Genomic DNA, 24,114 nt, shown 5'->3' on the forward strand with positions numbered 1-24,114 from the left:
GATGACTTGTTTTTTTTACTATGCCTATAAACGATTTCATTTTCTTTGTGAGTTTAACATATTTGGACATAAAGATCTACATGATTAATTGCAGCAGAAGAGAATCAACGTTGTCTAACCATCTATGTGTGTAAGAAATGAATGAAACAATGTACAAAAACTTCTAATTAATTGTTTTGAAATTTGTTCGTTAGATGTTAAGCAAACATGCAATTTGATGGTCATCCATGTCACATTACTTTCATACGTATATAGTTACACATCACCATTTCAGGTGGCTTTCCTTTGGTATATACCTCAATTGATGATGAATATTTTACATTCAATTTGTTTGTTCATCTTTATTTGTGCCACCAATTTGGTTTTTAAATTTCCATTTGAACAATTATTTCCTTAGAGAAGATTAGGAATCATTTGTGCTTTAATATTTTTTTGTGTAGGTTGATGTGTAGCTTGAAAGCATATATTTTCTACATGGTATGCACATGAAGCAAAAATTTTACATCTAACAATGATGGGCAACTGAATAGTTAGACTGGCAGCTTATTGCCTAAGCTTGAAATATTAGTTGAAATTGTTAAATGGCCAAACTCAACAAATAAATAGATCAGTTGATGGTGTTTAAATTTATACATTGAAAATAGAAAAATGAAATTATATATACCTTGGAAGTAGTAGGCATGATGTCAATTCATTTGTACTAAAATATTGTTATTATTTATGCTAAAGCTTTATTTTAAATCGATAAAAATTTGTGTTAGACTTTAAAGTACAAATATATAATTTTTTCATCAACATTTCTTAAAAGGAAATCAAAACCTCATTACTTCAAGTCTGATTTTTATAATCCCAAATTTGTGTTGTTTCTACTCCCACAGGCTTTCTAATCTCTTTATTTTGTGTACATAGTGGTTCAATCTCTTAAGGCATATAGGACAACTACATGCACATGTTCTTATGGGGAACGTGTGTTACATGTTCCATGGTAAATTAAATTTGGATGATGCAACAATTATACTTTCAACGATGTTGAATTGGAGTTTTTTTGTCTGTGCTTATTTTAAGCAAATATAAGGGCAACAATCCGAGACAACTTATTTATGTCACTCAAACACTAAAAAAGTTTCTTAATCATAGTGACCATTCTTGTTTTCATATTGTGCCTTTCTATTAAATACTCATTTATGAATGTTATACTCTACCTTAGTATTGGTTTCTTTATTTAATTTTGCTTTCTTTCATTTGGTGTTTGATGTAAATGTAAATGGTTTGATCGTAGTACATTTACATGTTTGTAAATAGATAATAAGGTTGTTGAAACTTTTGTAATGCTTCAACTTAACTAACTTCTCAGTTTAATAAGTTCTAACAAGAGTACAGTTATATACGACTTAATTTTATACAATGATAATAGCTTATGTTGACTCCCATTTTAGCAGATGTCTCCTGGAGACAATAGTAAATTATATTAGCATTTGTTAGTATTTGCTATACATTAATGTCACAATTTGTTAACAAATAATATATTAAAAAAATTGAATGGATACACTTTTTTGTAAAGTCTAAAAGCATGTCCTCACAAAGATAGTGTAAAAGGAATACCTTGAAGAGAGGGCATTGACTTGTAAAACAAGCTAGCAGCATGGCTCCATCTCAAGTCCATTTGGTGGAGACCAATCTATTGATTTAGTGTGTTAGGGAGAAAGTGGCAATCGTGGAGACTGGTGGTGGATGAATTCGAAATCTCTCTGGGCGCCCCCTGTACTAGGTCCAAGACGGTGGCAAAGCTACATGGGGGCTGGTATAAGAAATTACCTGCACCAGTTGCACAAAATATAACAACTCGGCTCGCTCCCACATCAATCTCAAGTATCTAGTTTGATTGATCTCAATGTGCCCCATAGCGGCTTCAATTTAACCCCAAAAAGACTTATGGACCAGAAAAATCAGTCACTCAACAACCTTTTTTTTATAAGCTTTTGAAGATCTCTCATAATCTTTTACGTAACTAAACTTTTTAAAGTAGAGAGTTACAATCCACCCTTTTAAGACATGCATCAGTGAGTGAGGGACCCTAGGCCGGAGTAATGAACTATGCTTCAAAATCAACATAACAACTCAGTCCACTCCCACACGGGGCTTGGACCCTTGGACTGTCAGATCGCTGGCCTCCTGATAGTTTTGGTTTCAACTCTAAAAGACTGGAACCATGACAACTAGTAATTTAATATTTCACTTTACAAACCCTTGAGGAGATCTGCTACCATCTTTAATATGAAAGGAAACTTCTCAAAGTGAGGCATTATACAAAGCATATTTATTTTCACATTATTGGCTTGAAATATTTGATTGGTCATATATATAGGTGCCCTTAAAGACATTGAAGTTTTTGAATTAACGCTTGTCCAATCAAAATTTTTGGCACTGCTAGTGGTCCTAAGACATTTTGTTTCTTTTCTCTTGATAACAAGAAATAAAACTTGATCTTCTATAAGGTTTCCAAGTGACTAATCATACAACTGATCTATCATAACCTAACCACAAAATGATCACTTGGTAATAAAATCAATCAACTATTATGATCCTATGCTTATTTAGAAGATTAGTTTCCATGGAATTTAGCCTCCCCTAGCAAGGTTGCACCGAATTGCTATAGAGTTTGGACTTTAGCAATAAATCTAGCAAGTGTTTGACACCCAAAACCCAGTCCAAAATCAAAGTTTTGAATATCAAATATAGTTTACCTCATCACATCAAGTTTTTATGTGTCAAAAAAATAATCAAGCTTAGGTTCCATAACTTAGCTATAAAAATTCTATAGGCCACACTTGAAAATGCGGTATTAAAATGTCATGCATTAAAATGCCAAACATTTAGTACTGGGTAGTTATTAGGTGGAACAAAAGTTCAAGGTTTCACCTACCACATCTTGTGTGATGACTTGAAACTTTCGTTTCACCTGTTTACGTGGAACTCTAATGACGACATCTCTCTCTCTCAAAAATTCCACCTATTTAAGCAAAACTTTGGAGCAACAATACTAGGATTGAGCAAAAACACTAGGGATTAATGTTCATGTTCATTTTGCCATGAAACTCTCCCGAATTTTTTAGACCTTGTTCCGTTTCTACAGTGAACTATCCCATTTTCAAACATGGCCATTGAGAGATCCTTGAGCGAATAGTGGCAAGCTTCAATTGCAACCATTAGGTATGATTTTCCTGCTTTTGTGATGGAGTGGAGGTGTCCTTATGAAAATTATCTGAAAAATTAAACATTAGTGTAAATATTTAATAACTTAACCTGCTTATGTAAAATGCACAAACTTTGGGTGCCCTTTTTGTAGTTTTTAAAGAAAAAAAATCATTATAAATACCGAGAGAACTACCAAGGTCTCAACCACCTTTCATTTCTCCTTCTTGTCACAAGAAAGGCCAACTATAGCCTAATAATAGAAGATCCAAATTTGTAGAATTCGAGCATTGATGATTATACGATCAAATAACAATGGAATTTTTTTTAGGAACAAAAGGGGAGTTTTTGCATATGCATGTTTTAGGTTGGTTTTGGATTGGCCCCAATGAGGATAGTTAGCAAACCCGTGACTCAGACTCGGATCGGCAAATGACCTGGTTACTGGGTCTGTGAGTTGATTCGTCGACTAGGTCAAGTTTTAAAATAACTAGAATTGGGTGAGTCAGGGCCAAGTCAAGCCAAGTGAGGAACGAGTCGGGCAGACTCAAGCCGACTCAAGCTGGGCCTTCCTTGTCTTGTGGCCAGACTTTCTAGTGATCCCAGCTGGCTTGGGCGATTCATGAGCAAACTCAACAAGTCAGCCAACTATGCCGATGAGAGTTGGTGCATCAGCTCGCTTCAATGGCCGTAGAAGTGTAAACCTGGTCTTGATGCCACCTAAAACACCATTTTGGAGTTTTATCTACAAGCTTCTCAAAAAACATTTGAGTATTTATCGTATGCATGCAAATTCAAACTCTCTAAAACAGAACAAGAGTGAATTTTTTTTCCATTTTGCTTTGACAAAAAGGTCAGTCGTAGATAGTTTTGACTATTTTTTCCAGAAAAGTTTCAATCATGTTACAAGCAAAAAAAGTTGCCCAACAAACAACAGTAAACAATGACGTACGGCCTTTGAAGAGCACAACATAGTTGGTCGGGCAAGCGGTCGTATACAAGGTACATTGTTAGTTTGATTATAGTAGGTATTATTCTTATTGACTGTAAAAGGTATGATCAGACGGATATACCGTACCCCACATACACTTCAATGCAACTAAAGATGCCAGTGAGTTCACCTCTTGCTCACAAGAAAACAACACCTTACAAGTAATATCGTTTCTGAGTAAGAACGGTATATATTACAGATGGACATGAAAATAATACATGAAATGGTTATTCCAATATGATATAAGTTTGAGCATCCCAATAGATAATGACAGCGATTTGGATTGAAGAAAAAAAAAGAAAGGATTCGATTATGTTGTACAGTTAAGCATCTTTCGGGTCCAGTACAAATAGGGTTGAATTCATATTGGTTAAATCCTGATCCAGACTACAGATCCACGAAAGCTATGGATCCAAATTTGATTGCTCACCGTATTATTGTGAAACCTATATCGAAATCCATATCCGCGAGATTCGGATATGGTATCAAGTTAAGTCCGATCCACTTTACGGGCTCTGCTCCGTTTCGCAAATCGCGTTGTTCGTTCTCCCAAGTACTCGAGATCCCGACCGACGGGAAGTAAAGGCAAGAACCAGACTGCAATTTAGGGTTCGTCTCTCACATTGTCTCTCTCTCAACGGTCGGTGTTCTCCTCTCGCACAACCAATATGGCGATGGCTGCTCTGAGAAGGGAAGGGAGGCGTCTCCTCCTCCCTATGGCATCCCAAGCTACGATTGGAGCTGCACGATCAGGCCTCGTTGCTGAGTAAGTTTCTCGGGCTTTTCTTTTCCGCCTTCCGTTCATCTACCTCTCGTCTTTCAGTATCATTTCGATCTCCGAACTATCCGTTCGATTATTTGTTCCTTTTCGCAGCGAAATTCACGAAAATTTCGTGATTGGGGCAGAGAAAATTTCGTTTTGATCGCAGAATGTTATTTGTATATATCTGCCTCTGCCGATCCTTTGATCATTTTTGGTTGCGATTTTCTGATTTTCGTTGTCGACTTGATATAGATTGATCTCATTGTTTGGGATGAATACGCCGGGTGTTCTTTGGGTACCAGTAAGAGTGTTATCAGCATTCGGGGATCCCCCATTTCTTTTAGGATCAAAGGACTTGTAACTTGCAGACCGAGACGGAGATGTCTCTCTTCTGGATTGGTATTTGATTATATGGTCGTACTTGATTGGTTATGTTAGTGGTGACGAATGGGGCTAAATGTGCCGATATAGGTCAGTTTTATGCCAAGAGACGCGCTGTTGGTATTTTAACCTTTATTTCCTTCAGTCTGTCCTTCAACGAGATTTTCGCTAAAGTGATTCCTGCTTCCCTGTTTGTTAAGGTGCAAAAAATTTCATGTTTTCAGATTGGAGCAGTAGACTTGTTAGAGTACTGCAATTTTACTTCAAGCCTTATTTGATAATATAGATCTATTTAATGGGTACATCTAGTAGCTGTTTTTGTTCGTGCATCATGCTCCCTTTCTTTGGGGCTTGCATCTGTGCTTCAGTTTTTCTTCACAGTTTCAAATGTTAGATAACTGATGGTATTTAGAATTTACAGGGAGATGGTCCCGTTTGGAGCACGTTCTATTTCAACCCAAGTTGGTATGGACCTCATTCTTGTTGTTCCTTATGGATGTGCTATACACTTATGATATATGAGTGTACTTCTTGTGTATATTGGGATCTGCATTGTCGACAGTATTATTCCTGCAGTTAGGAATCGGATGAAAAGTGTGAAGAATATTCAGAAGATCACGAAGGCAATGAAAATGGTTGCAGCCTCAAAACTACGGGCGATTCAAAGCAAGGCAGAAAATTCACGTGGCTTGTGGCAGCCATTTACTGCACTTCTCGGGGATGCTGCTGGTATGCTTATTTTTTTTTTTCCTTTCTTAAAAATATTAATACCCGAAGGAATTTATAAGCTTCAGCGGAAACTAAAATTTTGTTAAATATCATAAAGCCATTTCAATATGTTCTGAACTGGCCCAATATGAGCCATCTATCTTGGTACGCTTCTGGTTCTGGAGCTTCATTTTTTCCCAAATACATACATATTCACTTGACAACCGTTCTTTACAAGGAGTTGAAGTGACTCTTGTTTATTTCTTTATTGAGCCGATGTTAACTCTCTGCTTACCTTTTCTCTTTCAAGAATTTGTCAAATAGTATCAAGAAATGCAAGTTGTCAAGACTTGTTCTCCAGAAAAATACCACAAGGAAAAGAGGAGCTAGTTTCAGCTTCAGGTTTCAGGTAGGGTTTAAATTGTTTATGGGGCCTGATATGACCCCCTTAAAAGACTGGCCTGTAGGAGGCTGAATTGGCCCAACAGCTCATATCAGTTGATACAGGCCCATATCACCAATATTTTAATAAAAAACTAATTAACAATTAATTTAATTGTTTAAGTTAATTTGTATTAGCCAGTATGGCCCAAGTTTTCAAGGTCTCTAATATGAGACAGAAACTTAGATTTTTAACATTGCTTTTAATCCGTGCTTTTGATACTATAGCTGTAGACTTGGTATAATTCAAAAATCAATAATGTGTTTTACATCCTATCTCCTCAAAGCATCACAATTAGGATCTCAATGCCTGTCAAACAGTTAAATGAAATTTTGCTTCAAGAGGTCAAGGGGACCTGATAATAACTACCTAGCTAACCAACATTTTACAGTATTGGGAAGGATTTCAGCTCTACATCAAGCTCTTCTGAAAGTGCCATTTAGGTTTTCCTTCTTGGAGGAACTTTGATATAAATGTGTTAGGTCTTATTCTTTTGTGTTCTCAGTTCCTGGTTTCTACTTAAAATTATGGATATTGAGGTTGATGCAAGTCTCTGATACACAAAGATGAATGGTTGTTGAACACTAAGTCACAGTGGTACGTGGGGGAGCCCACGTACCCGTACCAGCGTACTGGCATACCCGTACCGGGGCTGGGTACGTTTGGATCGGTTCCGGGTCAGAACCAATCCAAACCACAAAAAAAAAAAACATTGTGTTGGTCTGTTTATGTTTTTATTTATGAGATTATATGTAGGAACTATGTAAGGAACATTACCTTAATGATGTGATAATATCAATTTTGTTTCTTAGAATTAAAAATATATAATTATCGCGGTACCAAGATTGGCGAAAACGCCGTGCCCCTACCCGCTTTTCCGTACCCATACCCGTACCTATGTGACATAGGTTGAACAACAGTTCTAGGGGACATGATATAAAAGTTGTGGTTGCATGTCATGGTTTAGGCTGCATATGAGTGGCATCTTACATGGACTAACGCAATGGTCATGCATTTTGCCTGCATGAGCTAATGCTGTGTGGCTCTTTGTGAACTTGGTTTTGTTGTTGTCACTTCTTCTTTGACCAATTCTCTGTTGTGGTTTTAGGTGTTGATGTAAAGAAGAGTGTTATTGTCACAATTTCTTCTGACAAAGGTCTTTGTGGTGGGATCAACTCAACATCTGTGAAGGTCAGCAAAGGACTTCACAAGGTGACTTCCGGTTAGTACTACTGCTCCCTTTGGAATTCTGTCAATTGAGTTTTTTTTTTTCTTCCTACCAAAAGGATAATATCTTCAGAGTGTTGTATGGCCCTTTATTTCCTCCCCTTGTCCTATGAATTCAAAATTTGCGGAGGCCCATTAGATGGTCACCTTTTTGATGGGCTGGGTCACTTAGCCATGAAAGGAAAAAATAAAAAATGTCGTCAAATTCTCTTTTTATCCTTCCCCTTCTTGTTCTTCTTTTACAACTGTTTCTACATTCTTTATTCTTTCTCTTCTTTTCTCCCTTTTTCTTATTATTGTTTTGTTCCTTTTCTGCTTCTTCCTAGTTCCTCCTTGTTCTCATTTTTCTTTCATTTACTGCTTTTGGTCTGCCTAGATGCTATCTAGTCCTTTTTGAAGGTGTGCCACCTAGTGCTTTTCAACCACATGATCCCATTAGATGGGGAAATGGAATCAAGTAAATAATGCAAATGGAATCAAGTAAATAATGCATACCTTAATTTATGGTTGGAGATTTGTTTGTGGGAGTGCAAACATGTGATTATTTTTTCTCAAATGCTAAAATTGGTTGATGAACTTTACATTGTGAAAGTAATCTAAGTTGCTTGAAATCCAACCTAAATAGTGAAATAGGAAAGATAAGCCCAAAACTGATCAAACAAGACTGTTGATTTCTCAGTTTTCCAATGGCATCTTTTCAGATGATGCATCTTTTCATTAGCCAGAATGTTCTGCTGCTATTGGTTTGTAGGATTTATTAAATTAAGATACATTGATATCCAAATGCATTGGAAACATGATGATGGTATGCACATCTTCTGATGTCTTCTCTTATACATAGCAACCAGAATTTGCAGCTTGGTATTATCGAGTTTCAATAGACAAAGAACTGAAAAATTTCTGGCTGCCATTAGTTGGATTCAGGCCTTGGTTTTGGACTTTTGGTTATTTATACTTTATAGTGGCATGAATCCAGGCAGTTGATTTAATTGTAGCATCATGGGGTGCGAAGAAGAATTTGACATGTATATCAGCTAATAGTTGCTGGCCACAGACCTTATGGGAACTTGTGTTTCTGGTCAATGCTCTCAGAAAAATTCAGTGAATCACATACTAACCAGGTCTGACATGATTATGTTAAATTAATTGACTGTGTGATTATCTTGGTCATATATGGGCGTCTCTTTCCCTGTATGTGTATATGTTTTCATATATCTGCTTATACAAATGCATGATTTCCTTTTCCCTGAAGTTGAAGAAAAATAGAAAACAGCCTTTAACATTCTCCATCTAATTTTATAGCTCTAAATTTTCAAAGCAGACTGATTTTAATTTTTATGAGTCAGTTACCGAAGTCATAAGCATTTTATTTTCAATTTGTTATGTATATCCCTTAGTTTTGGCTTTTGTCAATGTTTTTTTTTGTTCTTGTAAGTTCTATTTCCACATTTCATTGAGCATCGGCTTCTCCTTTTTCAGTGGTCCTGCATTCTCATGCAGGCCAACTTCTGTTAATGTGCTTTAGGACAAATGCTGAAAAGTTGAAAATTAGTATCTCATATATGTATACAAGTAAAGCTGCTTATATTGGTTTTATGCAATCAGGTCCTGATAAGGAGGTAAAGTATGTGATTCTGGGAGAGAAGGCGAAAGTGCAACTTGTACGTGATTCCAGGAAGGACATCGAGATATCCATAACAGAATTGCAGAAGAATCCATTAAATTTCACCCAGGTTAGTTAACTGAAATTCCTCATTTGTCAACCCATGATTCTTTTTTCTATATTTTCCTAGAGTAGGGTTGATCATTTGGCGGGGCCAGTCCTGCCTGAGTACAAAGCTGATAACAAAAAAGTTGCGCTTGGGTTCTATCTGGCCCAATAACCATGATTGAGTTAGTTATTTTGAATTGGGTTAAACCTGATCCAACATGTACATTCTCTGCTGTTTTCACTCTATTTAGCCTAATAGCTAACAGATTAACTAAAACACATGCATGTGCTTTTGGAGGAAAAGAATTGGAAAAAAAAATGATACTATGGTTTTTTAGTTACTAAATATCATAAGAACTGTAAATATGAAACAAAGATCAGTAAGCGCTTTCATGACATCTTTCGGGCCCTCAATGGTTCTTTGACCTACTGCGATGGAATGGATGCTGTTTCGTCGCCGCCGAGCCTTATCTGAATCGTGGAAAAATCTGGTATTCGCGTCACCCTGTTTCAACCACTTCATCCTAGATCTTTGCCTCCAGAAGTCCTCTTTCATGCGAAGGAGACGGAGCAGATTGGAGGTTTCTTGTTTCTCTTGAATAGTTGCGTGCGACTGACCACTTTCAATTTCCTCTTGAAACGGAGCTAGACGACCTCTAGAAAGTTGGATCTGATTGGATAGGCTCTCACCTGAATCCTTAGCCCACCTCCTGAGGCCTGCTTGGAGTTTACCTAACACTTGTATCAGCGGGAACCCTTGATCTCACGTCTCCCACTCCCTCTGGATGATCTCTCTGCATTGAGGCTTATCAAGCCAATAATTAAAAAACCGAAAAGTCTGTTTGCCCACTGTATTTGACCTGGTTTCTTACAATCTTCAAGAACCGGGTTATGGTCGGAGGAGGATCAAGGAAGCAACGAGATGGTAGACTGTTGCCAAAATTCGTCGAGCCAAGCACAATTGAAAAAGGCTCAATCTAGGCGACACATGACGTTGGTAGTTCCCTCCCTGTGGTTCGTCCAAGAGAACTTATAGACTTTGTCTACTTGTTCAACCAGATCACAGGAATGAATGAAATTGGAGAAGGCAGCACATGCGGCTGGAGTTGGAGGGTGGCCTGGTTTCTCCATACCAGATAAGCCAGAACTAAAATTTCCTACACAAAAGACAGGGCCCATGGTTGTGCCCAACACCGAATTGAGCTCAAGAAATTGATGCCTTCTCCATCAGAAATCTGGCTGAAGATAGGCCCCAGATACAGTAAAATTATCAAGACAATCAATAGTTCAAAAATGGCATTCAGTCCAACCAAAATTTGGAGAAAAGGACATCAGTTGTACCTCTATGTCATCCCACAGTGGTAAGATACGAGCCCAAACACCAGCTGCATCCAAGTTGGATATTATCTGGTAGGCAGGGAACTTCAACCTGGCTTTGCCCAGGCTTTCAGACAAATACTTTGGGGTCCAGAATAAACGAAATGGAAGGTTTCTCCCTAGCAAGCAGGATCGCAAGGTCCCGTTGTAATGTGCTACCTTTGTCTGATTATCCTTCTCGAAAGGATTAGGTTCATCTCCTAAATCTATCCCTTATCCCCTGGTTTCATTTCCTCATCCGACTTCGATGGGTCCGAAGTTTTTGTTGCTATTATGTCATCTAAATTTTGCCTTGCCGTTTTACCCTTTGAATTGCCATGGCCTCCTTTTTTAACATATTGGATATCTGCAGGTGCCCTTCGATCATTCGGATGGGCTGCTCTGCGCTTGAACTGGCTGACCTCCTTGCACTTGAGGCCTCTTTTTGGATTTGACTTAGCCTCTTTCAATGTTGTAAAAAGTGTATCGTAAGTCGTATCGGTCCGGCCAATAGATACACTGTATCGTAAAGTATCATAATGTATCGTAAATTTATTTTTTTGATTAAAAAAAGAAAAAAAAATAAAAAATAGAGAAAAATCAGATAAATCAAGAAAATAAAAAATATGTTTTTTAATGAAAAAACATGTTATGCATAATGACAGATTTATTATATTATAGGTATGGAGTTACTTCACAAACATTAATTAGTAGTCATAAAATATATTGTAACACAACATGATCTAAGACATCAAGAAACATAATTTATAAGATGATCTGCATAATAACTCATAAGTCATAATATCCATAACACATCAAAAACCAAGTATTACCTACACTATACATCACATCACAAGACAAAATTGTTCAATGTTAATGCACATAACAAATGAAAACAACTTCATCCATAATCTTTATCATCTCATTCTCATTTTCATCTTTCGTAGAAGATATAAACCCCCTGTATCTAAACAAGAATCAATCATCTTTTATAAATCTGCCTCAAATCGACGATGCCATAGTGAAACTGATTATTCCTTTTGAAAATTGCCAGAATCTCCCCCTCCAACTATTAGATATGTTCAGAAATGAAGAGGGAGGCAAGTTTTAAAAATTAGTTTGAAAAAAAGGTGGTTTTAACTTTTAACCCCATAATTTTCAAAATAGACATGTATCGTGTGATACGGGGTGTATTGCTCTGTATCGTACGATATAGGTTGTGTATTGCACGATATATGCGATACACATACGCAAAAGACCCTCTCCCTTCAGAGCTCGACTGGGAGATCCGGTAAGCAAATCTAGAGACAGACCTTATTTGATGCTTACACCTTCATCGGTTGGCCAAGGTACCATCGATTCGCAATCAGCGTGCGATTCCCCGCCCTCCAGGCCTCCGTGAGAGAACAACACTGATGTCTTCTTCTGAGTTTGTGTGAATGACGAAGTTACTTTTCTGACCACTGTAAACATGGTTGGGAACTTATCTCCATTGTTCCTTGCAATGGCACTTACCGCCGCATAGTCTTACCTTCTTGTCATCTCCTTATAAGATTCCTTCGGAATGAATAACTGCTTCATTCAGTTCTTTTCTTTAAGCAGCAGCGGGGGGATACATCCCTCCATACCAACCTCGGTGCCATTCCGTTCCACAATAGAACTCCAAGACCTGGCTTTCACCTCTGTAGTTTTCCATGCGTCCTACCCTATGTCACACGGACACGGCAAAATGAGCCACGTACCGTTATCGACACTCCGACACTTGGACACGACAAGATACGTTTTGGATCGGGTCTGGGTCAGACCCGATCTGAACTACTTTACTAACCCGACATTCTTTGTTTTGTTTGAGACTTTCTTTCTTATGACTTATGAGATTGGTGATGAACAATGTTTTGTTTGAGAATATGAGACTTTCTTTCTTATGACTTGTGAGATTGTAAGAGTGCATTATTAATTTATGTTTTTTTTTAATTTTATTATCCTTTTTAATTTTTTAGAATATAAAGTCAATTCCAATGTCCTTCAATAAGCTTTTTAACCATACAATCTCCATGGTGGTGGTGGCCATGGCACGATACTCTGCTTCAGTTGATGATAGAGAGACCTTATTTTGTTTTTTGCACCTCCACGAAATAAGAGAGCCACCTAGAAAAACACAAAAACCGGTGGTGGAATGCCTGTTATTAGGATATCCACCCAACTGCTTCATTCAGTTCTCTTCTTTAAGCAGCAGCGGGGGGATACATCCCTCCATACCAACCTCGGTGCCATTCCGTTCCACAATAGAACTCCAAGACCTGGCTTTCACCTCTGTAGTTTTCCATGCGTCCTACCCTATGTCACACGGACACGGCAAAATGAGCCACGTACCGTTATCGACACTCCGACACTTGGATACCGACACTTGGACACGGCAAGATACGTTTTGGATCGGGTCTGGGTCAGACCCGATCTGAACTACTTTACTAACCCGACATTCTTTGTTTTGTTTGAGACTTTCTTTCTTATGACTTATGAGATTGGTGATGAACAATGTTTTGTTTGAGAATCTGAGACTTTCTTTCTTATGACTTGTGAGATTGTAAGAGTGCATTATTAATTTATGTTTTTTTTTAATTTTATTATCCTTTTTAATTTTTTAGAATATAAAGTCAATTCCAATGTCCTTCAATAAGCTTTTTAACCATACAATCTCCATGGTGGTGGTGGCCATGGCACGATACTCTGCTTCAGTTGATGATAGAGAGACCTTATTTTGTTTTTTGCACCTCCACGAAATAAGAGAGCCACCTAGAAAAACACAAAAACCGGTGGTGGAATGCCTGTTATTAGGATATCCACCCCAATAAGCATCAGTATAGGCAATCATATTCAAGTTTGATGAGGAGGATAGAAAAAGTCCTTTAGTGATTGTGTGTTTGACATATCGAACAATCCTCAATGCGGCTCCCATGTGTACAGAAGTGGGTCTTTGTTGAAACTGACTTATGACATGTACCGCATGTGATATGTCAGGCCTTGTGATGGATAAATATGTGAGAGCTCCAACCAATTGACGAAATGGAGTGGGATTTTCTAGAATTTCTCCATCATCAATCTTCATCTTTACTCCTAAGGCTTCAGGAGTGTCCACCACCTTGTCATCAGTGATTCCTGATCTGTTTATAATGTCATTGGCAAACTTCATTTGTGAAAGTAAGTATCCTTTTCTACTATAAGCTACTTCAATACCAAGAAAATAGGCTAGTTTACCCAAATCAGTCATTTCAAATTCATTCTTTAGAAAATCCTTTACCTGCATAATTCCGTTGGCATCATTACCTGTAATAATCATATCATCTACATATAAAAGTAACACAATTATACCTACAGCAGTATTTTTAACAAACATAGCAGTGTCAGAATAGCAGGATTTAAAACCTTGTTTAAACATAACATTGCTAAACATGTCAAACCAAGCATTTGGAGCTTGTTTCAAGCCATATAATGCCTTTCTAAGATAAAGAACTTTTCCTTGAGGTAAATCAAGCCCAGGGGGTGAATCCATGTATACCTCCTCATTTAAGTATCCATTCAAAAATGCATTTTTCACATCCAATTGATATATCGACCATTGTTTAATGGAAGCAATGGCAATAAGAGCTCTAACAGAGGTCATACGAGCAACAGGGGCAAAAGTTTCTTCGTAATCAATCCCATATTTTTGAGCATATCCTTTGACAACAAGTCTAGCTTTATACCTTTCAAGTGATCCATCACTTCTAGTCTTGACTTTGTATACCCACCTACATCCTATTGTCCTTTTCCCTATAGGAAGAGACACAATGTCCCAAGTTTTATTGTCTTCAAGGGCTCTAAGTTCACTGTTCATTGCTTCAATCCAATGTGGGTTAGTTTTGGCTTCAAGATAGGATGAAGGTTCAACATGAAAGTGAATAGCTAATAAGCAAGCTCTTTGTTTTGGGGAAAAAGACTCGTAGGAGACAAATTTTTGAGGTGGATGAAAAACTCTTTGAGATCTCCTAAGAGTAGGTTGAGACTCTTGGATGTTTTGTTGAGGCCTTCTCTTATAAACTATAACTTCTCTTGGTGGAGATATAAAATGAGTACTCTCAACCTCATTTAGAGCATCATCATGTGAAGAAGGCAAAACATCATCATCATCATCATTTATCCATAAAAAAGAATAGTCATCTTCATGCTTGGTTTTATTTTCATTAAAGCCATTTTCTTCTTCTAAAAATATCACATTTCTTGAAACATACACTTTATCTTTTTCAATATCATAGCATCTATATCCTTTTTGAGTTTCGGAATAGCCAATAAAGACACATTGAATAGCCCTAGATGAAAGTTTGTCATTTTTGTCATTTAAAATGAAACATTTGCAACCAAAGACTTTGAATCTTTTATAAATTGGCTCCAAATTAAAAAGTTTTTGAAAAGGTGAAATATTTTCTAAAACTTCAGAGGGCATTCTATTAATCAAGTAAATGGATGTTAGAATCGCTTCAGCCCAAAAATTTTTTGGAACATTTTTTGATATAAGAAGAGCTTTTGTTGTTTCAAGAATATGTCTATGTTTTCTTTCGGCAACTCCATTTTGTTGGGGGGTTTTTGGACAAGACTTTTGGTGTATAACTCCCTTTTCCTTTAGGAATTCTTCAAATTCATTGGAAATGAATTCTCCCCCGGAATCACTTCTAAAAATTTTAAGATTTGCATCAAATTGAGTTTTGTTCATGTTGTGAAAGTTTTTAAAATTCATAGACTTCCGATTTACGTTTAAGAAAGTAAACCCAAGCATATCGAGAGTAATCATCCACAAAAATGACATAATAAAGCAAACCACCTTTAGACATAATAGGAGCGGGACCCCATACATCCGAATGCACTAATTCAAAAGGTGCCTTTGCAACAAAATTTCTATTTCCAAAAGGTAAAGCCTTAATTTTGGCTTTAATACAATCATCACAAGAGATCATTTCTTTACATTTCTCTTTCCAAAAAGGGATACAAGACATTTTTCCTAAACTTGAATGCCCAAGTCTTTGATGCCAAACTTGAATGTCACTCTTCTTGACTACATTGCAAGTAGGGTTGGAAAGATCCAAAAAATCAACATAGTAGAGATCATTTTTCCTAGAACCTTCCCCAATCGTCTTCTTGGAAAGATGGTCCTGTATCAAAAATTTATTTTGTGAGAAGATAATATCACATCCATGATTTGTTATTTGAGAAACCGACAAGAGATTTAAGTTAAGTTTGGGAATAAATCTAACTTTTGGTATTTTAAAAACTTTTGAATTAAAATTTTGATCAATATTCCCAACACATTTGATTTTAAGAGGAGTTCCATCGGCGGTTTTAACAAATGGGCAAGTTTCTTTCTTAGTGCATTCGGTAAGTAAAGAACTACAAGGGGTCATATGAAATGAAGCTCCGGAATCAAGAATCCAAGAGTACTTACTTGATGATGTAGATGCCACCGTTGCTCCGGAGATTGGAGAAGTCCCTCCTCATTTGAAAAGCGGTTGAAGAGCATCAATAAGCTTTGGTTGGAGGGCAATTACAAGTTTGTCTAGGTCAAATCGATTGCTTTCTTCATACATTGTCCCAGCCACACTTGTCTTTTTATCAAATCTCCTCAATTTAGGACATCTATGTTTAGTATGTCCTTCTTCTTGACAATAAAAACATATGATTTTCTTGTTGCCATGATTGTTATGCTCATAGTTTCGATTAAAGTGAGGAGGCCTATAAGTTCTCATATGAGCACCGGGTCTTGAGGTAGCAAGAACATTCTCACTTTTATCTTTGGAAAAATTGAGACTATTCTCCTCCATTTGAAGTTCCGCTATGGCTTCATTCATAGATGGCACTTTATGCCTATGGAGTAAGGAAGTTTTGACTCCATCATATTCCGATCTAGGACCAAGAATGAATTTATAAAATTTCTCTCTTTGGATTTGTTTTTCTCTAACTCCAATGTCTCTTGGATCATACCATTCGGGTTCAAATAGAGCAAGTTCGTCCCATAATTGCTCCATTTCTCCAACGTATTCTTTAATAGACTTATCCCCTTGTTGGAGACTTGCAATCTTCATTTGAAGATTGCACATGTAGGCTACATCCTTCATAGTGTGGGTTTTCTTGAGGAATTCCCAAGCTTCATGAGCAAAATTATGTTTTGCTATTTGGCCCATGGTTGTAGTATCAACACAAGCAATAATCCAAGTGATAATCTTGTGGTGTCCTATCTTCCACTCTTTCCATTTTTTCTCATATTCATTCATAACCTTGTCTTTTTCAACTCCATCTAGTTCTTGGGCTTTACCATCTATGGTCTTGGTGAGGACTAATTGAGGTTCACCTTTAGACCCATCAACAAGTCCCCATAGGCCTTTACTTCTAATAAAATGTTCCATAGTTTTTGCCCAAGAAACATAATTTGATGAAATTAATTTAGGAAGAGGAGTAGAAGAAGTTCTTTCATCCATAATGTGTACCTTGTAAAGGAGACGTTGAGGTAGTGTTAGGATGAAAAACAGCCACACAAAATGAAGCTTTTGACGCGTCAAAGACTGCCACAATCTTCACCACCAATGGAGCTTTATCCCGTCATAAATATCACCAAAAGAGGCCAGTAAAATAACAACACCTTCTTGTGTCAACTCAAAGCAGCAATATATCGAACACTTGGAGTGCTTCACGGCTCCAACGGAAGAGAAATACCAGGGATCTTCAAGCTTGAAAGACAGCAAGACAAAGAGCCAAAACCTGACTCTGATACCATGTAAATCAGTCCCAATCTTGAGAATGCAAACACTTCAAGAGATACACTCTTGAAGATTCCAACACCTTCAATAGGTAAATACACAACCAAACCTCAAACTTGAGGAGAAGATAAATATATTAATCTCAAGAGAAGAGAACACAAGAGAGGCCTAAAAGCCTTAACAAAACAAGGGACAACAGTCCCTTATTTATAGTACAATGTAAGGGAGAGAAGAAGGAGGAGTTGGCTGTTGGGCCAGCTCCAACGGCTAGAAATCTAGCCGTTGGAAGCTGGCCCAACAGCTAGTTCCCCTTTACAAAATAAGAAAAAGTAAAAATAGAAAAAGAAAAGAAATAAAAAAGGTACATAAAAAAAGAAAAAGAAACAAATAAAATAAAATACATAAACACCTATGCATACATAGATATTCATATGTACAAATCATACATGAAACTAGATGTATGACAGTATATATGAAATATACATATGTATACTTACATAATGTCTAATCTTTAAATTCTAACACTTGTATCCTAAAATTTTGAAAATTACCGTGTCCGCGTACCCGTACCCGTGTGACATAGGTCCTACCTTGGTGTAGAGAAGGGAAGTCCCTTTTCCTCCTGGGCATGTCATCATCGCCCTGTTGAACTTCCATGGGTTGATGAGATTCCCAGAATGCCTCACAATACTATCTGGTGCTTCTCTCAGCTTCTTCCATCGTCCCCCCCCCCTCGCCAACCTCGCCAACAAACCTTTCTCCAGCGCTTTGTGGGAGACTCTCTTGCTTCACCCCTATTCCTTGGCATTAGGCTTTTCATAGGTGATGACCAAGCCTGTGGTATAACGCTTGTTAATGTCGAAGGGGGGTTCTCTTGTCTCGCCTCAAGAGAGCTACTTTGGCCTATATCAAAAGATGAAATCAGAAGTGCCGTGGTGGAATCCAACGCGGATTCTGCCCAGTCCCCGGACAGGTTTAACAACAAATTTTATCAGGCAAACTGGGAATTCGTAGGCCAAGATGTTAGCAGGGCCATTCGCGATTTCTTTGAGAAAGGAAGGCTTGTGAGGAAAGCTGACAAGACCCATCTGGTCCTCATTCCTAAGTATCTAGGGGATCGACAACTCCAAAACCTCAGTCTGATTTCTCTTTGCAACTGCCTGACGAAGTTTATCAACATGGAGATTGTAAATGGCATGAGGCCCATTTTGTGCTGAATTATATGCAGGAATCAAAATGTCTTTCTTCTTGGAAGAGGCATTCAAGATAGCTTTCTGCTTGGGCGCGAGGTGATTCATTCCATGTTCTCTAGGAAGGCCAAAGCCCTATGTTGATCTTAGGAAATCATACAACAAAGTTAGTTGGGAGTTGGGACTTCCTAGAAAATGCTCTTTTGTGTTTAGGGTTCAGGTTGCTGTGGACGATGCATGTGATGGCCTGTCTTCGCATGACCTCCATGGATATTCTTTTGAATGGACGAGAGGGACCTTGGTTTGAGGTGAGAAGAGGGCTCCGTCAGGGTGACCCTCTTTCACCCTATTTATTTTTACTTGTGGATGAAATGTTTAGCAGGGTGCTGGATAAAAGCAACTTGGCAAGGACTATTCGAGTTCCAAATAGCGGTAAATATAGAACTCGTCCATCCTCGATGCAGATGATATTCTGCTTTTCACTGATTATCATAAAGGCTCCATACGAAATTTGAAGTCTTTACTCTGTGAGTTGGAGGAAAAGTCAGGTCTTGCGGTTAATACTAATAAGGGTCAAGGTATTGGGATGAATCTCAGTCACTCGGAAGCCATGGCGGTGGCTACGCTCATGGGCTGGCAACTCGGCACTCTCCCTTTTAAATATCTTGGGCTACCTTTTGCAACTCAGCAAGCTGGCTGTTGCTCAGTGTCGGCCTTTAATGATCAGAATGGAGGGTAAACTTGGTGCTTGGAAGCAAAGACTGCTTTCTTATGTAGGCCGTGTGTGCTTGGTCAAGCATGTGCTCTCCTTGCTGTCTTCTTATTGGTGTATGGCCCTTGAACTTCCAAGCCAGATCATTAAGAACATTGAAAACAATGTGCAAATTTCCTCTTTGGAGACTCCTTTGAGGCCTCGCCCCTTCATCTGATGAGTTGGAAAAGTTTATGCCTTCCGAAGCTGGAAGGGGGAATCGGTATGCGTAGACAAGGAGTCCCTATCTAGCCCTCTCACCTCAAACTCCCTTTGGAGTGACTATGCTAAGCGCAAATATCTGCATAACCAATGTCTATGGGATGATTCCAGTTATTGCAATGCTTCAACGTGTTGGAGATCTATTCATGGCGCCTGGAAGAGTGTCTGCAACAGGATTGTGTTGGAAGTCAATGATGGTGCTTCGGCCAAGTTCTGTGCAGACCCTTGGCTTGGCAAATCCATAGACAAAAGGATTCCGGTCGACTGCTAGCTTCTTCCGTGTCCCAACAATAGAGACACAGTCAGGGAGATTCTGCAGGATAAAGAGAATGAAGTTAGGATGATCCTTGCTAACTGCTCCCCTTCTGTCACCCTGCCAAGTCTCTCCCACGATGAGGTCAACAAAGCAGATCATTTGAAAGTGGATGATCAGGTTCAACTATCATAACCAGAAAATGCATTGCAGAAGAAATTCGACAGTAGGGAGAGGTGCAACCTTGGACACTTCACATGTGGTCCTCTCATGCTGTGCCTAGAACCTCTTGGACGTTATTTATAGCTTGTGCAAACATGCTATTAACTGAAGATAGGCTGCAACGGTTGGGTATTAGTTTGGTTTCTCGCTGCTCATTTTGCAAATGCCAGTCGGAGGATGCGAGGCATCTTTTCTTTAGTAGACCCTCAGCTAGAAAGGTCTGGAGGGTGATAATTAAGAAACTTGGAGTGAGAAAGGCCCCAATAGGAGATCTGTGGTCAGAATTCAAGAGCTGGGTCAAGTGGAACAAAGGTAAGAAGCTCCCTAACAAATGTAGGCTTATTGCCTTCCACATCATAATTTGGTGTATATGGATTCGCCGGAATGAAATACCGCATAGCTCGCTGAAGTCCAGTTTAGCCATAGCGAAATGGGCTTGGAAGCGTGCAGTGAGCAGTTTCTCTCTATGGAGATGGATGAGCGATCTCGGAAGATGATCAAGATCTGGAGTAGAACGGGCATTTGTACGGAGGTCTGGTGTCAGGACCATCCGCCTTCCCTTTCCATTCAGATTGTGTCCTGGCATGGTACATGTAAACAGGGGATTGCTGTTCTGTCAAAAGATGAGGATGGTGCATTCCCATTTGCATGTGTAGCATAGAAGGTCTCTAGCCCACATACAGTGGAAACCTGCGCGTTAAACAGATGTCTTCAAAGATTAAGCTCTTTTAAAGGTAGTTTTGTAGTTCAAGACAACAATAGCAAGTGGAAACAGTGGTTTACCTGGTCAAGGGTCTCCAGGACTGCAAATCCTTGATCCTTCCCTGAAGTTTTGGGCAAGCTAAACAGGATACATGTTGCTGATTCACTACATACCAATGAAGCATGCACACTATTTTTATGACTAGTGAAGGAGAGGACTTCCAAGAATGGCTTCAACAGCCAGCCTTGTCTCAGCAGCTGTGCTCTAATGTATACATCCCCGTGGTGGGATTTTGTTTTTTGATTGTGAATATCATATTTTGGCAATAAAATTGAGGGCACTTTCCTCTGCAGGAGTTTTTTGGTAAACAAAGATAAAATATGTATTTTTTTATAAAATTGAGGTACGTAAAAATCTCAATATCAAACAATTCAAACCTGAGCCTAGCTATTTATAATTGGGCAGGGTTGGCCCAACTCTTTTCAGATATTATTTCAGCTTGGTACCCTGGCCTGAAATGGGTCAGGTACCTGCCTGCCGCGCACCCTTGTTCTGCATTCTAATTACACTATGTTTTCTGCATGTTATCAAACAAGAAGCTCAAAGTTCATTCTTGATTTTATTGGAAATAAATTCATTGTTGAGCAGTATCACATATCCTCCATTGCATAGAACAATAATTTTCAGTAGAAAAGTTTAATGTATTTGAGCGTAGTTATCAAAAAGCGACTAAGTCAGTCTGGCTAATTGCCTAGTCTGGCAAGGTGGTAGTTAGTTGACCAGTCCCTACCCTCTAAGCTGGCAGGCCCTGTTAGGGACTAGTCAGCCAACCTGGCCGACTAGTTTTTCTTTTGGTGCTTCAAATGTCAGTATTGGTATTTTCATCTTCCTTCTTTTTTGTGGTAGATAATATTATATTCTTAGAAATTTATTTTTCCAATGTGAACGTCTTCCTATATGTTTGCAAACTTATATATAAATTATAAACCTTTTAACCATTGTCACAAAAAACGTGTACGGGTATTATACGGCGAGGAATTTCTCGGGTATAGTATGACAAAGTTATATATCTCAGGAATAAAACGGAAAAATCTCGGCAAATTTTTTAAAAATTTAAAACATTTAATAAATCCTGAAAATTATAAAGAAATCATAAAAAGTACGAAAATACACGTATAATACACGTCTTTTCACGTTTTTATTTTCTGGCATTTTTTTAAAAAAGATGCGTTTTTCATGGTTTATACGGCTGACTGTGTTTTGGCGTATTATACGTGTTCTCTTCCAATAGGATGCTTTTTCTATGACAGTGCTTTTAACTTTGACTTTCTCTGCTATATTATGTTTTTTGCTCTCTCTCTCTCTCTCTCTCTCTCTCTCTCTCTCTCTCCCTTGCTCTCTGTCTCTCGCTGTTTATATGTGTGTGTGTGTGTGTGTAAGGCTATAAGCATCATATATGTCTACTGTTTAGCTGTGTAGTATATATACATCCGTATGTGTGTTCTTATATGTATATATAACAAATATGCAGAAGACATATGTATGATTTATGTAGAATATATATATACACACACACACACACACACACACACCCCTTATTTATTTATTTATGTGTATTTTGAAATTTTGTGCTATAAAGATATGTTACCTGTGATTGATACTGACATTTTATGTCTTTCATTATTTTGAGAACTTTAAATATTGTGTACCTCTTCATTGGTTTTATTTTATGCAAACAACTTGAACCAACTATCCAAGAGTAGTCTTTTTACAATTTTGACTGACTTGTGGCTAATGTCTAATTTTGACAATTTAGATTTGTGCTGTATTTCAGCTTCCATAATGATCGAACTTGCCTTGGTGACTGAGTAACTTGGCGGTACAAATTCATTGGGTGCTTGATTATACAAAAATGGGTGTGAAAATTATTGTATGCATTGTGTATGTTAGATTACTGTCACCCATTATCTATTTTTTAGAGTTATTGATGCTTCTGATGCTAGCCACTTTGCATTTGTTCCTTTTAGGTGGCTGTTCTTGCAGATGATATCCTGAAGAATGTCGAATATGATGCTTTGAGGATTGTCTTTAACAAATTTCATTCTGTTGTCTCTTTCATTCCCACAGTGACAACTGTATTATCTCCTGAGGTGAGTTTTATGTACTATCTATATTGGTAACTATATTTTGCTTGATTGGTTGATCTCACTTGGCTCTTGATGTGCTCAGACTGTTGAAAGAGAGTCTGAAGGAGGAATGCTTGGTAATCTGGACTCGTATGAAATAGAAGGGGGTGAAACCAAAGCAGAAGTTCTTCAGAATCTAACTGAATTTCAGTTTGCTTGTGTAAGCTTCATATCTTTATCGTTTATGGTGTCTAATTTTCTTGTTCATTTTGCTGTTAGGCACTAAATTATAGCTATCTGTTTAGTGGATTAACCCTAACATGTCATTTTATGTAATGTATTATTTGCTCTATGGTTTCCTAACTTTCAATTAGAAATAGCGGAGTCAAATGCCTATACCAGAAGATGGAATAAGGCAATCATGTGCTTCATATCTAAATATCAGTGGCTCTGAGCCAGAAATCTAAGCTGGGCAGGCACAACATGTAATTAAGCTTTAAAAGAAAAATCAGTTAAATAAATACTGTAAATTGTTTAGAGAAAGTGAAAAAAGTACAAAAGGAAGATGTTACCATTTAGGGCCCGTTTGATGCATAGGAGGAATTTAACGTGGTAAATTTACCATGGTAAATTTTTCTGGAAAAATTTACAGGATGAAAATTTACCCTCTTCCAATCTGAGGGCCTGTTTGATGCACATGAAGAATTTAACGTGCTAAATTTAACCCTGTTTGATGCACAAGAAGAATTTAACCTGATAAATTTAACCCTGTTTGATGCACATGGTAGAAAAATTAGGAGACTTTTTTCAGAACTGTTAGTAGTTGTTTTTTTTTATTCTCCCCAATTTGACGTGGGAAGAAATAAGAAGATGATCTTTCAAAACAACAAAATGTTGATGTCTACACCTACGCATTAAGCATGCAGTACCAACAACAGTTTTTATGTAAAAAAAAAAAACACAGTTAAAAGAATAATGACTTTACTATGTGTTTGCAATTTACAAGGAACGCATTTGAGCATGATATCTATGTTGATTTGCTGGATACAATGAAAGGTTGCAGCTTTCTACTTCAGCTATTAACTTCATATTAT

At 37.8% G+C, this 24,114-nt stretch overlaps 1 protein-coding gene across 1 annotated transcript in view; it reads left to right on the forward strand.

Annotated features, from left to right (window-relative positions):
* Window positions 1–4,727: 4,727 nt before the first annotated feature.
* The window catches only part of LOC116258872 (ATP synthase subunit gamma, mitochondrial), a 33,380-nt gene continuing 13,993 nt past the window's right edge, over window positions 4,728–24,114 (forward strand). The window contains exons 1-7 of the mRNA XM_031636308.2: window positions 4,728–4,949; window positions 5,749–5,792; window positions 5,904–6,056; window positions 7,586–7,699; window positions 9,310–9,437; window positions 22,922–23,044; window positions 23,124–23,240. Of these exons, the coding sequence (XP_031492168.1) occupies window positions 4,852–4,949; window positions 5,749–5,792; window positions 5,904–6,056; window positions 7,586–7,699; window positions 9,310–9,437; window positions 22,922–23,044; window positions 23,124–23,240 (777 nt within the window). The 5' untranslated portion in view covers window positions 4,728–4,851. The remainder of the gene's footprint in view (window positions 4,950–5,748; window positions 5,793–5,903; window positions 6,057–7,585; window positions 7,700–9,309; window positions 9,438–22,921; window positions 23,045–23,123; window positions 23,241–24,114) is intronic.

This window comes from Nymphaea colorata, chromosome 8, assembly GCF_008831285.2.
Source record: "Nymphaea colorata isolate Beijing-Zhang1983 chromosome 8, ASM883128v2, whole genome shotgun sequence".
Taxonomy (NCBI): domain Eukaryota; kingdom Viridiplantae; phylum Streptophyta; class Magnoliopsida; order Nymphaeales; family Nymphaeaceae; genus Nymphaea; species Nymphaea colorata.